Raw genomic sequence first — 18,554 nt, forward strand, 5'->3', positions numbered from 1 at the left:
GGGCTCAGAGAAAGCTGGTGCTGGGGTCAGGCTCCCAGAGGTGGAGGCGGGCCGGGGCGCAGGAAGGTGCACGCTACGACTCGTGGCCCGGGAACTGCCCCAGGACCAAATTAGGACACGCGGCCCTGGGCCCAGGGCGGGTGTGAGCACCCGGAGCCCTGCCCCCAGCCCGCCAGGGCGATGCGTCCCAAACCGGCTGGAGCGGGCGGGGCTGAGAGCAGCAGGGCCCGCCCCCTGGGCGCCGCTTCTCTGGGAAGTCCAAAACCCGGAAGGAGAGCGCCGGGAAGGCCTGGGTGGCCGGTGCGGAGCCGGGACTCGACGTAAGCCGTGACCTCACCTCCCTCCACTCTGCCCACTCCAGCTGCAGCCTTTGGAGCAGTGGCGGGGAGGACAGAGCGCCCAGAGCAGCGGCCTCCTGTCCGTGTCTTACCAGGGGTGGGGACACCTGTCACGGCAGCCCTGACCTTGTCCAGCTCAAGAGAGTTTGGCTGGCCGGGCGAGCTCCCCGCAGCACTGTGCCAGAGCGGGAAGGGCAGGAGGGGTGCCCCACCCTTGTCCCCTGCAACCCCCGTGAGCCTACCAGCTTGGGTGCTGGGAGAGGGTCCCTGAGGGCAGTCAGGCCTCTGCTCCCTTCCCTCTCAGCTCTAGAGCTATATCCTCTCCTTGAATATTGGAGTCAGGGTTGGGGGAACAGCTCGGCAGCTCCCCTGTCCCCCTTCTGACTCTCAGGGAAGGCCCTTCCCTCTTTCAGGGCTGGAGCCCTACTCTCTCCATTCCTTCTGCCTACATTCCTGCTTCCTTCCCCTGTATAGGTACCAGGGGACACCAGCTTCACCTTGTGTCCAGAGAACCTACACTCTGGGGCAGAGGGCAGGGACAAACTGAATAACCAACATTCAGGTGGGAGGTGGGGACTTGCCCCAAGGCCAGGGGATGACCTGGAGGCCTGCAGGGAGGAGGTGGCCAACGGGAAAAACTTTCTGGGCAGGTGCTGGTCCTAGGCTGGAGGGCAGTGAGTGAGAGGTATAGTAGGTGAAGGGGTGGAGGATCAGGCAGAGCTTGCCATGAAAACCTCCAGCAATAGAGTAAGGGGTTCAGGTTCTATCGAGGCAGTGGGTGGCATGGGGAGCAGGGTGATGTGATTTGTAATATTAATTGTGGGGAACCAGGAGGCTGACAGCTGGACTGGACACAGGTCAGGGATGTGCAGAGTGTGCCATGGTCTGGTGGGCACCCTGGTTTCTGACTTTTTATTTTTGAGCACACCGTGGGCCATGCGGGATCTTAGTTCCCCGACCAGGGATGAAACCCATGCCCCCTGCATTGGGAGTATGAAGCCTTAACCACTGGACTGCCAGGGAAGTCCCTGGTTTCTGGCTTTAGCCACATGCTGAGGTGGAACTGTCATGAAGCAGCTGGAGGCCTGGCCTCCTGGGTTTAATCCTTGGTTCCCCTTTGCAATCTGTGGACACAGCTCACCAAGAGTAAGAACTATGCAGAGGTGAAAAGTGGTGACCTCTGGGGGCAGGGCCCCCAGTGTGCCCCAGTGGGCAGTGTGTGCAGCAAAGATGAAGAGCAGACTGTGACCATTTCTGGACCACTGTACCAGGTCCAGCAGCCTGCTCAGTGGTGTAGGCAGCACTGTCACTGTCCCCCAAGGCCCAGTGGAACAAGGCCTGGGGGGGTGTGCCCTTGAAAGCAGAGTAAGGAGGCGGCCGCTCCTGGTAATCTCAGGTCTGACACACAGAGGCGCTGAGTGAGTACAGCTTAATCATCATCGAAAACTGAATGCCTGGGGACATTGAGGCCAGAGGTCTGGAAAACCTCAGTGGTGCGGCTTGGGGAAAGTTCACTGGGCCACCCAATGGTCTCCTGTCCCCAGACCTATCATCCAGTGCAGGAGGGGTACCAGCCTCAGAGCCTCTGGTGGGCCACACACCCCTCACATCATTGGCCCATCTTCTTTACAGAAGTTGAGGCTCAGAACTCAGGTCCTGACTCCCAACCCAGTGTTCTTCCAGAGGCCTCCTTGGTTCCTGCTGCACCACAGTGGGGCGATGGGAACCTCCAATAAACTCCAGTGGGGCCTGTCTTCAAAATGCCTGGAGCCCTCCACTGCCGGAGCAGTGAAGCCTTGGCCTGGGTGTCTCTGTGTACCTGACACCCCAACTTCATGTGGGGGCTGCACACTGCGAGCCTCAGTTTCCCTTCCTTATGCAGTGAGGACTGGATGACACACGAAGAGGCCTGGCCCACTGCATGCTGGCACAGAACAAATGGCAGGGTTGAGCACAGAGCACCTGACAACTCACCAATGCCTAAGTGCCCGAGCAGCTGGCCGCCAGGGTGGCTCCGCAGGGCGTGGGGCTGGAGCCCTGGCCTCCAGGGTGCCTTGGGATATATGGACCCTCCATGACTGTCCGTAAAGTGCCGGCAGGAGAACAAGTCCCACTGGACACTTAAGACCAGAGACAGAAATGTGTGGCCCTGACTCTGTTCATTGACCTGAAACTCAGAGGCAGGCTGGCCAAGCCAGCAGTAAGCTGACCTTGCCTACCAGGGCAGCCTGGGGACCCTTGCAGACAGAGCCACTCCACAGGCTGCCCCTGCCCCAGTGGGAGCCAGCCCAGTGACCTGGAGAAGGTTTTAGGTGGCAGAACGCTCATCTTGCATTTGATCCACAAGCCTGAGAGAATAGGACAGTGAGCTGAGGATAGGGAAACTTTGGTTTTCCTTGGCTTTTTTTTTTTTTTTTGGCTGCACCGCTCCGCACGTGGAACTTCCCTGACCAGGGATTGAATCCACACCCCCTGCAGTGGAAGCGCGGAGTCTTAACCACTGGACCACCAGGGAAGTACTCCTTGGTATTTTTAAAATGAAGTTTTTATTATGAGATAATTTTAGATTTACACAAATGTCACAAAGACAGTATTAGCATTTCTGCAGCCTCTCTACCCGGTTTCCCCTAATGTTAACATCTTACACAGTCATGGTACAATTGTACTGAGAGATTGACTTTGGTACTTAATTAATTAAACTCCAGACTTCATTCGGATTTCACCAGTTCTTCCACTACCGTCTTCTTTTGTGTTCCAGGATCCAACTCAGGATCCCATGTTGTATTTGGAGGGAGGGGAAGGAAAGACATTCCTGGCAGAGGCAAAGGCCCGAAGGGGGACTTGTTACCAAGTTCCCTACCCTGTCTGCCTGGCAAGTAACTGGCTAGTTGGGAGGTGGAGAGAGGCAGAAGGCAGGGGTGGGGTGATGGGCTAGGGGTGAGGCTACCAGGTGCAGAGGTGACCTGGATCCCGGGAAGCATCCCTGGAGGCTGGAGCAAGGAGACGCCAGGCTGGTGTGGGTGTCAGAGGGAGGGACAAGGGAAGGACCCTGAGCTGGGGTTGCCTGGCAGTGTCCAGGGCTGGGGAGGCCTGGGGCTAAGTCTCAGCTACGCCAGACTTCCTTGCAAGGTGATGCCACCTCCCTGCACCACTGTCTTCTCAGCCGTTAAATGGATAGAAGATGAAACGAGATGCAGCAAGGTCACAATAAATGCACCAAACCAGCACTGGGCTAAAAAACTCACATCATTTCTCTGAGCCCCAAGTCTGCATCCTCAAGCTGGGAAGGACACACCCACTTCTGGGCAGAAGTGCAGTTGCTGACTCTCCCTCCTCCCAGGGCCTCCCTGCTGACCCAAGCCAGGGGCTGCCACATCCGTGTGGTCCCCTCCCAAGGGGCTCCAGGGCCTCTCCAGCTTCAGGAGGGGTGGGGGCAGCCGTGCGCTTCCACGAGCACAGCCCTGAGATGACCTTGGGCGAGGCCTCGCACTGCCCGATTGCAAAACAGAAAAATCTCAGCGCAGAATGCGGCTTTCCCCAACCCCCTGTTTGGGGCTTGGAGGTCTCGCTCTATCTGGGGCCCGGTCCCTGGACCCACGGCGTCCACTTACTCCTGGTTCCGGATGGTGCTTCCCAGGAGGGTCGTCGCCCCCTGCCCGCCCCCCCACCGCCAAGCCTCCAGCTCCGCTTCCCCCCGCCCGGGCCACGTGACCTCTGGGCCCGCGCGCACCCCCACGCTGCACTTTCGCGGCCGGGCGTGACGCGATGCAGCGAGGTCTCCCGGACCCGCTGAGGCCCGCGGAGGCCCGCGGTGAGGGTGGGAGAAGCTGCCGGTGCCCTCCCCGCCCCGCCCCGCCTCCTCGAAGGCGCCGGGGCCTCCCCGCCCCCCGCCACCGCCCCTTTGTTCCGCCGGCCAATCCGCGGCCTCCTTGACTAAATAAGGCTAGGAGCGCGCCCGGCGCCCCCAGTCCATTACTTCCGCCCCCCGCCCGGCCGGTGACTCAGGGCCGGCGGCGGGCGGGGACGGGGCTGCCCAGGCTGCGGCTTCCCGGGCGATGGGCGGGGCTCCGCCGGCGCCGAAATGGCCAAATATGGCCGCGCCGCGCGCCACCACCCCGCACCCGCACACCTGCGGCCTCACCTTGACCCCCGCCCCACCGCGCCGGGTGACACAGCCGCGGAACTGGAAACTGCTCCCCCACCCCAGCCAGCGCCAGGCCGGCTGAGAGCGCCCCTTGCCCTCCCCCGCAGCCCAGCCCTGCTGGTGGCGGGCTGGCGGCCTACCGAAGGGGGAAGCCCCGGAAATCTCGGGGCTCCCAGGCCCCGCCCCACTTCCCCCCACAACCCTTCGGCCGTGCACCCAGCGCCCTGCGGACTGCAAGGTGAGAAAGAAGGAAGGGGGAACGGGGACAGAGGTTCCAACGGCCTCTGCCCCCTCCCCATCTGTCCCACGAAGCAGCCCGGGCACACCAGACAAAGGAGTGCCAGAGGGAACTGGAGTCCGAGGAGGGGAGGCCCCCGCAGTCGAGGGAGCCTGAGTGGAATGCGGGGTGGGCAGACACAGGACGCGACGCCTTGGATACTGGATACTTCCCACTTCTCGTGTGTGACATCTTGGGACCCCCAAATGTTGCAGTCTTCTTCGCACACTGACGCCCCCACCTGGGGGTTGAAGGCCGGTGGTTGTGCCCAGGAGCGCCTGTAAGGGTGGGTTTTCCGGAGGCCCAGCCCCAAGTTCTTCCATGGGTGGAGCACACACCTGATGGACAGTAGCCTTGCCCTACACCCTTGGAAAGTCTGGGGAGTCTGGGACCCAGCTAGGCCTGGTGGCATGGGTGGCCATAGGCATGGCCTTGGCATCTGGGTGACTGCAGTCCGCAGGTGGGCTGGGCGGCTGCTTTACCTGCCTAGCCCAAGGTAGATGTGGACACCAGCTGACCTTTCAGGGCTCTTGGGGCGCCCGGCCTCGCCCCCCATCAGACATCAGCCCGGGTAGAGCCCAGCGCGCCCGGACCTTGGACGAGTCCCCAGACTCACTCAGTCCGGCACCACTGTCACCCCTCATGGCCAGTGTGCTCTTACACATGACTCCTCTGATGTTTAATTCTGTGCTGAGCAATCCCGAAAGCTTACAAGTAAGTCCAAGGAAACCGTAGTACCTGGTTCCCTCCGGGCATAACGAAAGCACTGGAAGCAGCAGGTGTGACCAGGACCCTGCCAGAGATGACAGGTCTTCAAGAGCAGGCTCCTGGGGAAAAGGACGCGCCCTGGACCCGGGAAAACCACAGCCCCAGGGCTGCCGGGGTCCATTGGGTTTACTTCTAGTGTCATAAACAGAAGAGAGAGTTCCCCTTCTCAAGTTTAGGGGTGAGTTGACAGTTCAAGCAGTCAAAACTACTCTTCCCTGCCTCAGTTTCCCTACGATGCCCAAAGATGACTAAAGTGAAACAAAGCTCCACCCTCTCCCAAACGGACAGGGAGGGGGTGGCCCGAAACCCGGAGTGGAGCCCCCGCCTGGGGACAATCGGGCTTGCGGTTTGAGGGGCAGGATGTATTGGGTGTGGTATAACGGGGCCAGTCTCTGCACCGCCAGGGACCCCGTTTCTGCACCGTCAGGGACCCCCGAGCGCCCCAACTCCGGCGGAGGGGACTACGCGGTCATGGCTGCGCTAGGGAACGGGCGGCTCCTTTCCATCGTGACAGGGGCGAGGTCACGGCTCCCCGGGACTCCCCCGGACCATGGGGCCCACAATGCCGCATGGGCAGCCGGCGGGGACCACCACCCACCCCTCCCCCAGCCCGGCGCCGGGAACCCGCCTTCGCGGCCTGCAGAGCCTCGGGGAGAAAGCTCGAAGGGGGCGCCCGGGGAGCAAAGCCCCCCCCCTGCGGGGCCGGCCGCGGGCGCACAACCGGCTCCGAATGCCGCCCAGCCCCGGGCCAGGCAGTTTCGGGGTGCAGCCGGGCCCTCCCCAACAGCGCCCAGCAGTCCCGGGGCGGGGCCGGCGGGTCAGCTCCGCGGCATCCTCTGCACCCCGCCCTGCGATCCCCGGGGACGCCCACCCACCCCGCCCCCGCTCCGGCCAGCGCCAGCCCGCGCGTGGTCTCGCTCGCAGGGTCTCGGGCGCGCGGGGGCGGCGCGGGCGGGGCGGTGGGGGGCGGGACCGGGCGCGGGGCCCCACGTGCCCCTGCCGGGCGGGCCAATGGGCGCCCGGCGTTCGGAAAGATCGCCATATATGGACATGTTCTGGGGCCGCGCGCGCCGCCGGCCCGCGCGCGCGCCCCGCTCCGCTTAAATACGGGCGGGGGAGGCCGTGGTCGATCTCACTCGCCGCAGCCGGCTCGCGCTCCTTGTCTTCTCGTCGCTTGCCTGCTCGTTTTTTCGCGTCCTACGGCCGCCTCCTCCGCCGGTAAGTGAGCAGGCCTCTGTGGCCTGGCCCGGTATCCGGGCCCCCGCGCCCCTTCACAGGCCCGCTTTTCGCTCCTGGTCCCAGAGGCCCGGCCGCGCCGACGCCGGGAACAAAGGGTAGCCGGGCGGGGTGGAGTGGGTGAGGTGGGACGCGCCCCAGCGGGTCCATGGAGGACTCAGTGGGGGTGCTGCCGGCGGAGGGGGCAGGGCGAGGGCGGGGCCGGGACCGGACCGCAGTACTGAGAGCACCCGGCCGTGTCTTCGCGGAACAACGCTGCTGGGGGCGTTACATAAAAGCCAGTCTCGGTTCCAGACGGTTACTCTGTTGCCGGGGCGGCTGGTCGGGGGGGGGGGGAGGCGGAACGTCTCGCGGCGAGGGCATTTGTGCAGGGGCTGTTCCTGGGCTCCAGGGCGCGCCTGAGATGGTTGCATTTTTGAGTAGATCGCAATGGAAGAAGAAATCGCCGCGCTCGTCATCGATAATGGCTCTGGCATGTGCAAAGCGGGGTTTGCTGGGGATGACGCTCCCCGGGCCGTGTTCCCGTCCATCGTTGGGCGTCCCCGACACCAGGGCGTTATGGTGGGCATGGGGCAGAAGGACAGCTACGTGGGCGACGAGGCCCAGAGCAAGCGTGGCATCCTGACTCTCAAGTACCCCATTGAGCACGGCATTGTCACCAATTGGGACGACATGGAGAAGATCTGGCACCACACCTTCTACAACGAGCTGCGTGTGGCCCCCGAGGAGCACCCCGTGCTGCTGACGGAGGCCCCCCTGAATCCCAAGGCCAACCGTGAGAAGATGACCCAGGTAAGCGTGGCCGGGTCGATTGGGCCGTTCCATCTGTTTCACAAGTCATTTCATGCTCAGTTTTGATTTTTGAAATTCAAGGTTTTCTTTCACTATTTCCAGGGTTCTGTTCTTCTGGCATTTCCTCCCTGAAGTCTCAAGGTTTCTTATTTGTGTTTCTGCTTGCGTCTTTTTCTTTTCTTCACACATCACATTTGTGGCATGCTGGCATGGTGTGTGAGCATGGGGTGGTCCTGGGTCCTTTCCATTGACTAAGGAGCTGTTGCCTCTTGCAGATCATGTTCGAGACTTTCAACACTCCGGCCATGTACGTGGCCATCCAGGCTGTGCTGTCCCTGTATGCTTCTGGCCGCACCACTGGTATAGTCATGGACTCTGGGGATGGGGTCACCCACACGGTGCCCATCTACGAGGGGTACGCCCTCCCCCACGCCATCCTGCGTCTGGACCTGGCTGGCCGGGACCTGACAGACTACCTCATGAAGATCCTCACGGAGCGTGGCTACAGCTTCACCACCACAGCTGAGCGGGAAATCGTGCGTGACATCAAGGAGAAGCTCTGCTACGTTGCCCTGGACTTCGAGCAGGAGATGGCCACCGCCGCGTCCTCCTCCTCCTTGGAGAAGAGCTACGAGCTGCCTGATGGTCAGGTGATCACCATCGGCAATGAGCGGTTCCGGTGTCCAGAGGCGCTCTTCCAGCCCTCTTTCTTGGGTAGGTGTCAGGCAGGCAGCATGACCTCCGTCTGAGGCTGTTGAGAGCCGGGGTGCCTTTCACCTTGAACGTGACCGCTGAGAGTGAGCTTTGTCTCTTAGGTATGGAGTCCTGTGGCATCCACGAGACTACCTTCAATTCTATCATGAAGTGTGATGTCGACATCCGGAAGGACCTGTATGCCAACACGGTGCTGTCTGGTGGGACCACCATGTATCCCGGCATCGCCGACAGGATGCAGAAGGAGATCACGGCTCTGGCCCCCAGCACAATGAAGATCAAGGTGAGTCAGAGGTGGTTGTGGGCTTGGGCTTGGCGGCCTTTCTGGGAAGACAATGCCACTGACTAAAACCACGTTCTTGTTTTTCCAGATCATCGCTCCTCCCGAGCGCAAGTACTCGGTGTGGATCGGGGGCTCCATCCTGGCCTCGCTGTCCACCTTCCAGCAGATGTGGATCAGCAAGCAGGAGTACGACGAGTCAGGCCCCTCCATTGTCCACCGCAAATGCTTCTAAACGGACTGCGAGCAGATGCGTAGCATTTGCTGCATGAGTTAATTCAGAAGTATAAATTTGCCTTGGCAAATGTATACACCTCATGCTAGCCTCATGAAACTGGAATAAGCCTTTGAAAAGAAATTTGTCCTAGAAGCTTGTATCTGATATCAGCACTGGATTGTAGAACTTGTTGCTGATTTTGATCTTGTATTCAAGTTAACTCTTCCCTTGGTATATGTTTAATATCCTGTGCATATCTTTGATTTAAACCCCTAGTTAACACGCGGCTCCGTCACTTTGTGGCTGAGGTGAGAACACATTTATGGAAGAGAAATCCAATGGCTTGATGAGAATCTGGGAGACCAGGAGTCTCTCGATCTGTGCAGGGTATTAATGTGTCAGAGCTGCCTATTCCAGGATTTCTCTAGAGGCTGGCAGGAGTCCTGAACCAGTTGTCATTTCTGTTTTGCCGGTCTTACGGGGTTGGGAAGGTCTGAGCCTTAGGACTTGCTTTCCTTTCTTACCGAAGTTTTCCCGCCAGAACACCGTGGGTTGTTACTTACCTTGAGTTGGAAAACAGTTTGCATTCACACCTGTAAATTTATTCTTTTAATTTATGTAAGGTTTTTGTACGCAATTCTCAATTCTCTAAGAGATGACAACAGATTTTGGTTTTCTACTGTCATGTGAGAACATTAGGCCCCAGCAATGCGTCATTGTGAGGAAATAAAAGTGCTGCAGTAAACTGATCAGTGCCTCCTGTTTTGGGGAATGGAAGGTTGGGTGAGGGTGGAACAACCTCGGCTCAAATAAGGCAACAGTTTGGTTTCACCCAAACCAGAGGTGAGCAAGTGGTCCTAATGAACATCTCTTCACAGCTGGAATCTGCCTCACGTTGTGGGCTTGGGGGCTTCTAGGGAAAGAACCTGGCTGGGATTGGCCCCCAAGCTGGTGGAAGGAGGAATCTTTTTATACTTGGTGTTCTCAATTTAGCGTAGGGCTGTGCTGCCATAGAAGCACTTGGGGCCACGAAGGGCATGGCTTTCTCCACACACAAGTAGTGGTAGGGTGAGACTTGTTCTTTGGTCAGCATATCAAAGTGGAACAACCGTGGGGTTAATAAAATAGAGCCTGACCGTTGAGCCATGGAACCTGCGATCTGATGATAGAAGTGTCATCTGGTGACATGAACATGACTCTCGCAGGCTCTGAGCTCCTTGATGGCTTCTGCCCCAAAACTTTATGTAAAGGCAGGCAGAGTCTTCCTCGGGTATTTCAGATTTTCAAACAATTCTTTGCAGGTTGGGTCAGAAAGGTAAGCTTTCTTCGCTAGATTGAAAAAGCTTAAGGGTTTGGAAGAACATGTTTTTGAAATCTGGAGGTTTCATGCCTTTGCTGTTGGGAAGCAAGTTTCACCAGTGGGGGCTGGTGGTGCTTTCTAGCTTAACCTCCAGGTAGTTGGGGAGAGGGCTTCAGGGTCCAGGGAGGGAGGCCCTGTTAGGCTGGGCTGGATTGGGAGTAAGGGGCCCCAAGAACATACAACTGAGGGAGACGTGGAGTCTCTCCTTTGGGGGGCAGAAGGTGGACCCTGCCAGTCTCACACCTCCGTCTGCTTTGCCCCTGTCCCCTTGCTCATAACCTCCCTGTGACCACCTGTGGAACGCACAAGAGTGACAGGTCAGAAATTACTGTTTTGCCCTGGGCAGTATTCCGCTTTCAGTCAGGACTAGAAAGTCTGATTTGAAGCATGAGCAGATTCAGGGAACAGGATAGACCGGACTGAGGAGAGCCGCCGGGGAGGACAGAACACCTTTAGGAACTGGGAGGAAAAAGGTGGCTGCCTGGGTGGCCACGATCCCAGCTCCATCCACTCTTCTTGCATTGGGCACGGTGGGCAAGGCCCTCTACTCCCGGCCTCCGTCTCCTCTGTCCCCTCTGCAAACTGGAGAGCGGTGCCTGCTCCACGCGGAGGCCAGGACACCCTCCCTGTGCGTGGAAGGGGCATGTCAGCCCACCCTCCTGCTCCTGTGGGGTATAGCAGAATTTCGGCAGCACAGAAGACACTGGCCATTCTTTGTGGTGCTCTGGGGACAGTAACCGGATGTCAAACCCAATGAGTGTACCCACTGGATGACGGCCGTTGCCTGGCCGAGCCTATTGGAGAGCTTGGCACGCTGCCATCCATCAAAAGACACTTCACTGCCAAGGGGAGGCACTCACGGTGACCTCTCCCCTCGGGCCCCTCCTCCAGCCCCTGTGGAACATCTCACCTTTTGTCAGCATCGTTTCTCCGGGTAGCTCTGCGTACTGAATGCACGAAAATGCTAGGCTTTGCAAAGGAGAGGGAGCTTGAGGAAAAGATTGACTGTAGCCACCATGACTTTCCACATGGAATCTGCTCAAACCAAAGCAAGATGTGGCCAGCTCTGCCTACTTCTACAGAAGGAGAAAGGAGCTTTTCACGGGAGAACGTTATCAACAGGCACTCGGGATGCAGCAGCTTCAAAGTGGAAAACAGGATGAATCTCCAGACCGTGGAAGGACTGGAGATCTGCAAGGAAAAGTTGGGAGAACGTGTAGGCAAATGAGAGAAAAGTATTCAAATGGGCCACTTAGGGAAGATGAAACCTCAAAGGCTGATTGTCTTAATGTTAATCAGCTTAATGAATGGAAGCTTCTGGAAGGGCTGCCTCAGAGAAATGTCTCATATCCTGGGGGACTCCATGATGTGAACCCTCGAGAGGCTCCCCTTCCCCAGGTCCCCCAGGTGTCCTGATGCTGAGACAAGTGGAGGATGCCCTCTGAGTGGAGCAGGAAGCTCATGGGCGCCTCCTTCCTGCAGTGCAAGGAGCCTGTCCACATGCCCAGCGGACAGTCAGCAACCACTCCAACTCAGAGTTACCATACCCTGGCAAGAGGTGGACGTTGTGTTTATTGGATGCAATTTCAAGTTCAAGGCCCTTTCATCCCAAGTGGTCAGTGTTTGAGTAGAGGACAGAAACCGTTTCAAGGAGGGAGTTCAAGGATTCACATTAGAAAGGCTGGTCTCTGGTGACCGAGAGATTGTGGCTTCCCAGGACCCTTTCCTGGTTAGAGGCCCTAAACATCAGACCTGGAGAGCTCCCCATGGGGTGTTCCCCCAAGAAGCACATGAGCCGCCACTGCTGGGGCTGCGTGCTGCACACAGAGCCCCACATGGTCCCCCACAGCTGTGCTGGCCTGCACCATCAACCCCCAATGACCAATGGCCATCCAAGATGTTCTCTCCTGCAGGAAGCTCTACCTCCCCTTTCAGCTCCCTGCTAGGACCAGGAGGGTGCCCTCCAGGGGGGCCTGCCTCAGTGCATGGTTCTCAGGCGTCCTCTAACACTTGCAAGAGGCTGCCCCTCTCTGGTGCCCGTTCCACTTCCCACCCCACTGATGGCGTGTTTGACCCTGGACACGTAGACAGTGAAATAGGAGTGAAGGGGCTTTAGGAGCCAGTGTGGGAGCCAGCCTACTCTCTTTTCCCTCTGCTCTGGGACCACAGTGTTCCAGAGAAGGGCTTCTCCATCAGCCTGGAGGCCTGAGAGACGCCATCAGAGCCAACATGGTCAGACTTACAGCCTGAGCAAGAAAGAAATCCTTACTGCTGTAAGTTGATGAGATTGTAGAGTCACTTGTTATGCAGCATAATCAAGCCTCACCTGCTTGATACAGCATCATCGTATATATGAGTGGCAACCCCTAGAGTTGTGCAGTGCACCACCTGTGCAGCTGTCCATGGTATCCCTGCACAGCCCAGCCCTGCCACCTGGTGCACCTATCCCCCCACTTCAATGCCTGTGTTATTTGTCTCCCTCCCTGGTCTGTAAGTTTTTTTAGTTTTCTATTTCTTTCTTGTGGTAAACATATGCATCACATAAAACTTATCCTTTTTACAATAGCATCAAAAAGAATAAAATATTTAGGAATGAATTTCACCAAGGAGATGGAAGACTTGTACAATGAAAACTACAAAGCATTGCTAAAAGAAATAAGACACAACACAACCCATGTTCATGGATTGGAACACAATATTGTTAAAATGTCAGTATTACCCAAAGCAATCTGCAGATTCAATGCAATTCCTATCAACATCCCAATGACATTTTTTTTTTTGTAGAAATAGAAAAATCCATCCTAAATTTTATATACAATCTCAGGCACCCTGCATAGCCAAAACAATTTGGAAAGAGCACAATGCTGGAGGGCAAACACTTCCTGATTTCAAAACTTACTACAAAGCACAAGTAAGCAAAACAGTGTGGTCCTGGGACTTCCCTGGTGGCACAGTGGTTAAGAATCCACCTGCCAATGCAGGGGACACGGGTTCGATCCCTGGTCCTGGAAGATCCCACATGCTGCAGAGCAACTAAGCTCGTGCGCCACAACTACCGAGCCCATGCACCACAACCACTGAAGCCTGCACTCCTAGAGCCCGTGCTCTGCAACAAGAGAAGCCTCCGCAATCAGAAGCCCACACACTGCAACGAAGAGTAGCCCCCACTTGCCACAACTAGAGAAAGCCCGTGCACAGCAATGAAGACCCAATGCAGCCAAAAATAATTAATTAAAACAAAAACAAAAAAACAGTGTGGTCCTAGCATGAAGACAGACATAAACCAATGGGACAGAACAGAGAACCCAGGGGCTTCCCTGGTGGCACGGTGGTTAAGAATCCACCTGCCAATGCAGGAGACACGGGTTCGAGCCCTGGTCCGGGAAGATCCACATGCCGCGGAGCAACTAAGCCCGTGCGCCACAACTACTGAAGTCCGCGAGCCTAGAGCCTGTGCTCCACAACAAGAGAAGCCACCGCAACGAGAAGACCACACACTGCAACAAAGAGTAGCCCCCGCTCGCTGCAACTAGAGAAAGGCCGCACACAGCAACAAAGACCCAATGCAGCCAAAAATTAAATAAATATATAAATTTATTTAAAAAAAAAAAGAACAGAGAACCCAGAAATACACCCATATATGGTCAAATGATTTTCAACGAGGTTGCTAAGACCTTTCTTTTTTTTTTTAACTTTTTTTTTTTTTTTTGGCCATGCCACATGGCTTGTGGGATCATAGTTCCGCAAGCAGGGATTGAACCCAGGCCCTTGGCAGTGAGAACGTGGAGTCCTATCAACTGGACTGCCAGGGAATTTCCAACTAAAACCTTTCAATGGAGAAAGGATAGTCCTGCCAACAAATGGTGCTGGGAAAACTGGATCTCCACATGCAAAAGAAATGAAGTTGGACCCTTACCTAACACCATATACAAAAATTAACTCAAAATGGATTAAGGGACTTCCCTGGTGGTGCAGTGGTTAAGAATCCACCTGCCAATGCAGGGAACACAGGTTCGAGCCCTGGTCCGGGAAGATCCCACATGCCGTGGAGCAACTAAGCCCGTGCGCCACAACTACTGAAGCCCGCGTGCCACAACTACTGAAGCCCGCGTACCTAGAGCCCGTGCTCCGCAACAAGAGAAGCCACCGCAGTGAGAATCCCACGCACCACAACAAAGAGTAGCCCCTGCTCGCCACAACTAGAGAAAGCCCGCGTGTAGCAACAAAGACCCAGTGCAGCCAAAAATAAATAAATAAATAATAATAAATAAACGAATTTATTTTAAAAAATGGATTAAGGACCTAAATGTAAAACCTAAAACTATAAAACTCTTAGAAGAAAACAGGACAAAAGCTTCATGACATTGGATTTGGTGTGCACACATACATATATATTTCTGTATACAACCATCTGTATCTACATTAAGCTAAACATGAGTTCCTACTGTTGTCCCCAACTCTAATCATTACCATTAGATCAGTCTACACTTTGCCCTTTGTTTATCTGTAAACTCTCACTCTGACAGTGAGAAACCTAGCTCCCAGCATCCACCATGCGTTCACTTAATCGTTCAGTTCCAGTGTATATGTTCAGGCAGAACTGAGATATTGCAGGTTTGGGTCCAGACCACCAGAATAAAGCAAATATTGAAATAAAGCGAGTCACATGAATTTTTTGGTTTCCGGTGCATATAAAAGTTATGTTTACACTATACTGTAGTTATTAAGTGTGCAGCATTGTCTAAAAGAAATGTATATACCTTAATTAAATACTTTATTGCTAAAAAAGGCTAACCATCATCTGAGCCTTTAGTGAGTCCTGTAGTAACATCAAAGATCACAGGTCACTGTAACACATACGATAATAATGAAAAAGTTTGAAATATTGTGAGAATTACCAAAATGTGACACAGAGACACGAAGTGAGCGAATGCTGTTGGAAAAGTGGGGCGGACAGACTTGCTCAACACAGAATTGTCAACAAACCTTTGATTTGTAAAAATCGCAATGAAGTGAAGCTCAATAAAATGAGGTCTGCCTGCACAGCGGTTTCAGAATTAACCAGTACCAGTGGGAAACAATTTTACCAACTACAGTATGGGTCTGTGTACTGTTCTTTTGCCTTTAGTCTTAGGGATCCACTCATTCCTGAAGTTACTTAGGTCAGCACCTTTCCCCCAACCCATTTAGTGAGGCGGTTTCATCCGTTTGTAACAGTCTGCATTCCTTCCTGGGATCCCTTGATCTTCTAAATGTTTTTTTTGTTTTGTTTTGCGGTACGTGGGCCTCTCACTGTTGTGGCCTCTCCCATTGCGGAGCACAGGCTCTGGACGTGCAGGCTCAGCAGCCATGGCTCACGGGCCCAGGCGCTCCGTGGCATGTGGGATCTTCGCGGACTGGGGCACGAACCCATGTCCCCTGCATCGGCAGGCGGACTCTCAACCACTGTGCCACCAGGGAAGCCCTAAATGTTTTTTTTAAAGCTTGCATACATCGTGGCTCATTTTTTCTGCTGTAAAGTTCTACGGGTTTTGACATTACATAGTGTCAGGTATCTACTATCACAGAACCATCAGGAATAGCCTCCCCACCCACAAAATGCCCTGTGCCCTCATCTGTTATATCCTCTTCTCCACCCCAAACCCTGGCAACCATGGATTTTTTTTACTGTTTCCGAAGTTTTGCTTTTCCCAAAATGTCGTAAAAATGTATGGAGCCTTTTCACACTGGCTTCTTTCACTTGGTAAACATGCACTAAGATTCTTCCATATTTTTGTCCTGGATCAATAGCACCTGACTTTTTTTTTTTTTTGCGGTATGCGGGCCTCTCACTGTTGTGGCCTCTCCCGTTGCGGGGCACAGGCTCCGGACGCGCAGGCTCAGCGGCCATGGCTCACGGGCCCAGCCACTCCGCGGCATGTGGGATCTTCCCGGACTGGGGCACGAACCCGCGTCCCCTGCATCGGCAGGTGGACTCCCAACCACTGCGCCACTAGGGAAGCCCGCATCTGCCTTTTTATCACTGAATAGTAGTCAATCGTCTGGATATTCCACAGCTTGTTTATCCATTCCCCTATTGAAGGACATCTTGGTTGTTTCCAGATTTTGGTAATTATGAATAAAGGTGCTATAAACATTTTTGTGGAGACTTTTGTGTGAACGTAAAGGTTTTAGATCCATCGGGCAAAAATCCTAGGAGCATAACCTCTGGATTGTATGGTAAGATTGTGTTTATCTTTGTAAGAAACAGCCAAATTGTTTTCCAAAGCGGCTGAACCATTCTGCATTCCTGCCAGCAATGAAAGAGAATTCCTGTTGCTCCACATCCTCGCCAGAATTTGGTGTTGTCAGTGTTTTAAAATTTTAGTCATTTGTTAGATGTTAGTGGTCTCTCAATGTGGTCTTAATTTGCATTTTCCTGATGAATCATGATGTTGAGCATCTCTTTATGTGTTTATCGGTCTATTTTATATCTTCTTTTGTGAAGCATATATTCTAATCTTTTGCCCATTTTTACTGAGTTGTTGGTCTTTTTTATTATTATTGGGTGGTAAGAGTTCTTTATCCTGTATACTAATAATTTATCAGATGCATATATTGCAAATACTTTCACTCTATAACTTGCCTTTTCTTTTTCTTTTCTTTTCTTTCTTTTTTTTTTTTTGGCAGCGCTGCATGGCATGCAGGATCTTAATTCCCTGAGCAGGGAATCTAACCTGCGCCCCCTGCAGTGGAAGCCCTGAGTCTTAACCACTGGACCACCAGGGAATTCTCCCATTTTTCCGTTTATAATTAGTGGGTTTTTTAAAAAATTAATTAATTTATTTATTTTTGTCTGTGTTGGATCTTCGTTGCTGCACATGGGCTTTCTCTAGTTGTGGCCAGTGGGGGCTACTCTTCGTTGTGGTGCGTGGGCTTCTGATTTCAGTGGCTTCTCTTGTTGCGGAGCACCAGCTCTAGGCGTGCAGGCTTCAGTAGTTGTGGCACATGGGCTCAGCAGTTGTGGTGCACGGGCTTAGTTGCTCCGTGGCATGTGGGATCTTCCCGGACCCGTGTCCCCTGCATTGGCAGGCGGATTCTCAACCACTGTGCCACCAGGGATGTCCCTCACTAGTGTTTTTTGCATCCTATTGTAAGGTCATCAAGATTTTCTCCTATGTTTTTTTCCAGAAGTTCTATGGTTCTAACTTTTACATTCATATCTATGATTAATTTAAAGCTGATTTTTGTGAATGGTGTGAGGTAAGAGTTCATTTTTTCCCTCAAAGATATCCAGCTGTTTCAGCACCATTTGTTGAAAAGACTTTCTTTATTGAATTGTCTTGAAACTTGTGTCAGAAATCAACTGACCATATGTGTGGGTCTATTTCTGACCTCTTCCTCCTGACCCACTGGCCTATATATGCATCCTCCTGCTCTCACCACACCCTTGATGACTTCAGCTTTATATTGTCTTGAAATGAAGCGGTGTGCATCCTCCACCTTGTTTTTTTGTTTTTTGTTTTTTTTTGCGGTACACGGGCCTCTCACTGTTGTGGCCTCTCCCGTTGCAGAGCATAGGCTCCAGATGCGCAGGCTCAGCGGCCATGGGTCCCGGGCCCAGCCGCTCTGCGGCATGTGGGATCTTCCCAGACCGGGGCACGAACCCGCATCCTCTGCATCGGCAGGCAGACTCCCAACCACTGCGCCACCAGGGAAGCCCCACCTTGTTCTTTTTTTCTTAAAATTGATTTGGCCAGTCTAAGTCCTTTTCATTCCATATCCATTTTAGAATCAGGTTGTCGTTTTCAACAAACAAAAGCCTCCTGTGATTTTGATTAGGACCTGCATTAAATCTACAGTTCAATTTGAGAAGAACTGACGTCTTCACAACACTGTCTTCCAAATTATGAACACTTTCTATCCCTCCATCTATTTAGGTCTTCTTTCACTTCTCTCAGTAAGATTTTAGAGTTTTCAGTTGAGGGGTGGTACATAGATTTTATTCAGTTTATTCTTAGGTATTTGATGTTTGGGGCTATCCTGGTAAATGATCTTGTTCTTTTCACTTTCCAGTCGCTCATTGCTAGTTAGAGAAATAGTAACAACTGATTTTTGCATCTGCCCTGGCATCCTGCGATCTTGCTAATTCACCTGTTAATTCCAGAAGCAGGTGTTCTACATGCATGACCAGATCTGTAAATAAGGAATGTTTTAATTTTATTCTTTCAGCTGTATTTGCCTTTAATTTAATTATTATTTTTGTCTTTTTGTACTTGCTAGCATCTCCTGTGTGATAATTCAACAGACTGAACAGGAGTGATGAGAATAGTACACTATCTTAGGGGGAAAGCTCTCTGTCTTTCATCATTCAGTGTGGTCAGCTGTGGGTTTTTCATAGATATTTTTATCAGGTTCAGGAATTTCCCTTCTATTTTTATTTTGATAT

At 53.7% G+C, this 18,554-nt stretch overlaps 1 protein-coding gene across 1 annotated transcript; it reads left to right on the forward strand.

Annotated features, from left to right (window-relative positions):
- Positions 1–6,584: 6,584 nt before the first annotated feature.
- Positions 6,585–9,515, forward strand: ACTG1 (actin gamma 1). The gene is made up of 5 exons (XM_067717121.1): positions 6,585–6,745; positions 7,187–7,555; positions 7,831–8,269; positions 8,371–8,552; positions 8,641–9,515. The coding sequence occupies exons 2-5, from the start codon at positions 7,193–7,195 to the stop codon at positions 8,782–8,784; spliced, it is 1,128 nt and encodes a 375-aa protein (XP_067573222.1). The 5' UTR covers positions 6,585–6,745; positions 7,187–7,192; the 3' UTR covers positions 8,785–9,515.
- The last annotated feature ends 9,039 nt before the right edge of the window (positions 9,516–18,554 follow it).

Source organism: Pseudorca crassidens, chromosome 19 (genome assembly GCF_039906515.1).
Source record: "Pseudorca crassidens isolate mPseCra1 chromosome 19, mPseCra1.hap1, whole genome shotgun sequence".
NCBI classification, from domain to species: domain Eukaryota; kingdom Metazoa; phylum Chordata; class Mammalia; order Artiodactyla; family Delphinidae; genus Pseudorca; species Pseudorca crassidens.